The 3574-nt window shown below is 32.7% G+C and overlaps 1 protein-coding gene across 1 annotated transcript; it reads right to left on the reverse strand.

Annotated features, from left to right (window-relative positions):
• Positions 1-1481: 1481 nt before the first annotated feature.
• Positions 1482-3163, reverse strand: LOC132751346 (uncharacterized). The gene is made up of 3 exons (XM_060741506.1): positions 2875-3163; positions 2035-2196; positions 1482-1750 (listed from the first exon to the last, which is right to left on the reverse strand). Exons 1-3 carry the CDS (start codon positions 3146-3148, stop codon positions 1593-1595), a joined length of 594 nt encoding a protein of 197 aa, XP_060597489.1. The 5' UTR covers positions 3149-3163; the 3' UTR covers positions 1482-1592.
• Between the last annotated feature and the right edge of the window lie 411 nt (positions 3164-3574).

Consider the following 3574-nt stretch of genomic DNA (forward strand, 5'->3'; position numbering starts at 1 on the left):
CTCGATATCTGGGATCGACATTTCCTCATTTTGACCTATCACGGCTTATTTTTTTCTGAACAATTCTGCGATGAAACTCTCTTGTTGAAATCAGCTTTTGGGGATTCATGACTAGTCGATAGCTATTCAAACGGCACCAATGTGGAAGTGGTTTCGTATATTGTAATAATACAGAGGCGTTGTATAGCTTCAATCTGTATTGACTCTCGATTAAATGTGTACACAACCTCAATAGTAATACAAATGTATAATAGCTCTTGATGTTATATAACAAAATGGTATATTTTAAAGTTAATCTCGAATTGATATCTTTAAATTTAATCAGACTGACATGTACATGTAAATTAATATTTGTCATTGACAGAAATACATTGCAATATAAATATACGCGAATTTAATGTTAAGAAACAGCTGCTAATGAGTTGAAAAATGCATGACCTTTAGATAAACCTAAAAAACTTTGCTAGGGTGTTCTTGCATAATTGCTATGGGCATTGGAAGTTCATTCCAAACGAGATTATTAGCGGTGTCTTAATTTATTTGTGATCATATAAATAAGTATAGAAAAGAAAGGTAACTTTTCAGTACATAAATGAAGTACTTTTAGTATGCCGAGGAGTTGTCTCCCTTTACAATTTGGTAATTCTCACAGCCAGTTTTGTGTTTTACAATACGTTATTAAAATGTTGTATCTGTTGTTTTCTATGGATGAACCTTTAATAAAGATTTAATTCATTTTATGGTACATGTAAAATCAACCGTTGGTATCCCAAGATGGAGTGGAATTTAATTAAGACAGTGTACGGATGACCACATACAAATGCGCACGCACGCGCTCACGCACACACATACCTCTTTTGTGAAAATGTCTATGGATTTATTGATTTTCTCCCTCTCCTCAGTAAACAGAAGCCTTAATTGCAGTCATACAAACTAACTAGTCTGTATGAACATACATTCGGTGTTTCATTCGAAGCACACGATGCATTACATGATGCGACAATTTTACAGGTTACATCAAAAATCAACGCAGAGGGTTCCAGAATTTTAACTACAGATGAAGCGGTTTATTACTTATAGACCAAACGCCGGTCATGTACCTGTGCTACTGAACTACGCCTCGGGTAACAGTATTTTCCTCGGGATGATATTTTTACTGTTACCAACAAACCCATGTGTTATTTATAGAATGTCAGATGATTAAACATGATCCACAAAGCATCAGACAGTACGATAAATGGCTTTTGCAAGTTCAATATTCATCAATCAACGAAAGAATTAGTCGCTACGCAAGTTTGAATGGAATAATTTTATTAATCTAAAATGTTATACGCCATACAAATTAAGATATCAAATTTCAAACATTTTAAATGAATGACAAGTCATAATATAGAACAAGCTACAACTAATATGACGATGTTTATTATAATTGATAACACTTTCTACATGAAATGAAAATAATAATAAAAAGGTTTGATGCTAATATACATGTACATATAATTATATAAAAACTCTAGATTTGTTATTCTATTTGTTGAGAAGAGTTGATGATTTTTAATACTCTAACATTTGTCGTTTATTGTTTTTTATTATTACTCTTTATTCAAAAACTTTGAGGCGATGAGAATTCCACCTGCTGCCCATGCCGCTAGCCAAGCAATTATGTCCAGGGCAAACCCGTAATCATAATCTGATCCGCTTGATTTGATTTTATCAGCATACACTGCCATAGCAATCATCAAGAAAAATCCTGAAAAACAAACAATATTTAGATTCACAATTATGTGAATTTTGATATTAATTTGGAACAATTTAATAACAAAACTTGTGTATGATAGTGAGAAGTAATTCTGTATTGACCAATACATATATAATTCAATGTACATGTAAGAATAACTGCATACGTGTAAGCACTTCACAAACAACCAGAAATGACTCGTTTTAACAAGAACTCGTTCTATGCAATACGGCTTCAACTTTTATTCTTTAACATATCATATATCAATGTTTACGTTAACATATTCATATACTTACCGGACGCGAAATTCAAGCCTCCAGCTGCAAAGAGTAGCATCTGTTGATCCTTCATTACAAACATCACAAGCACTGCACACACAATAGCTCCTGTTATTCCGAATATAGCCAAAAATATCATTGCCTTGCATGCATTGGCAGAATTTTTTTGCTCGTCTGTGACTGTAAATACCACAAAGAGATATTATGCCTTTTTACGTTGTCAAGTTAAAATGAAAACCTATAAATACAGATGATAATCGCTTAAAAGGGTCCTGCATTCCAAGTTTGTTATGTCTCTACACACATAGATGCCATACCCATCGCCGGGGGACAAAAACCCCCGATTTTCGACCCTGTCTCTAGAATCTACACCCCACATAACAAAATAATAGTAAAACTTAATCAAAGTTTTACCCGTGACACAAACTCTCCGGGCAACAGCTAGCCGATTTTGGACATTCCGGTTGATGGCTGTTGTGTGAGTGGTTGCACTGTAAATGACTCCCTTTACAGTCATTGAATAAATATGTTCTCTAACCTTTAATGTTTAGAAAAAATTCGACCACTTTATATATTACAATTAAGTACAAAAAAAGTAAAATCAGGTACTTCAAAGGAATGATTGATATATTATATTGATTAAAAATAGAACGACCTAAAATAAGCAAGAGATTCAAAGTCCAGCGCAGACTTATCAAAACAAAAATCGTCGACCTTGTTCTTCTAACTTAAAATGTTTATTGAATTATAATTATTCTAGTAAGATCGTGCAAAGTTTAAAGAAATACCAATGAATTTAAGCAATAGTGAAATAAGAAAAAGAATCATAAAATAAAAAGAATAAAGTAATTGTTTAACCTGAAGAAAAATCAGCAATATTGGTACAGCTCTCTGATCCAGAACCTTCGGTGCATATTTTCCACAAACCGATCTTAGTTTCAATAGTGGTTGTTAAAATTGTGACCTCGGATGTTTCCCATTTGTCGGCCGCCAATGCTATAATAGCAAAAAGAAGGGCCACTCCAGATACCCCAATGCCTACGAATCCTATGATGTTTGCCATAACCGCACTGTAGCCAAGCTTGACACGAAATGGTAGTTTGTCAATCAGTTTGTTTACTTTGGTTACCATGTTACGAACAAGAAAACAGAGGAAGGGAACCAAATGCAATTATTCGTTTCTTGTCCACTTTTTATTTTATTTTTCGTGTGGGACTGGAAATGCTGTCAAATTTTTAAATCAAATTTAGAATTAATCTATAGCAAAGTTTATATAATTATCAATTAATCTAAAACATATTTTAATTTTATTTATTGCAGCATATTAAAAGCGTATATTCAGAAATTGTGTATTTCGCCTTCAAAGCTTAGTATCTTAGTTAAATTTACCTTTTTTATTAATTTCATGGGCTTTATATATTGAATTATTTTATATTTACCTACATAGACACTATCTCTAGTAGTGACACACGAAGTAAAGGCATTTTTGTCTGCATGTTTTGACTTTAATTTGGTAATTGACGTGAATTGAAAATTGGAATATTACTTTTGTAGATTG

Source organism: Ruditapes philippinarum, unplaced genomic scaffold (assembly GCF_026571515.1).
Source record: "Ruditapes philippinarum isolate M1 unplaced genomic scaffold, ASM2657151v2 ctg468_1_1_1_1, whole genome shotgun sequence".
Classification (NCBI taxonomy): Eukaryota; Metazoa; Mollusca; class Bivalvia; order Venerida; family Veneridae; genus Ruditapes; species Ruditapes philippinarum.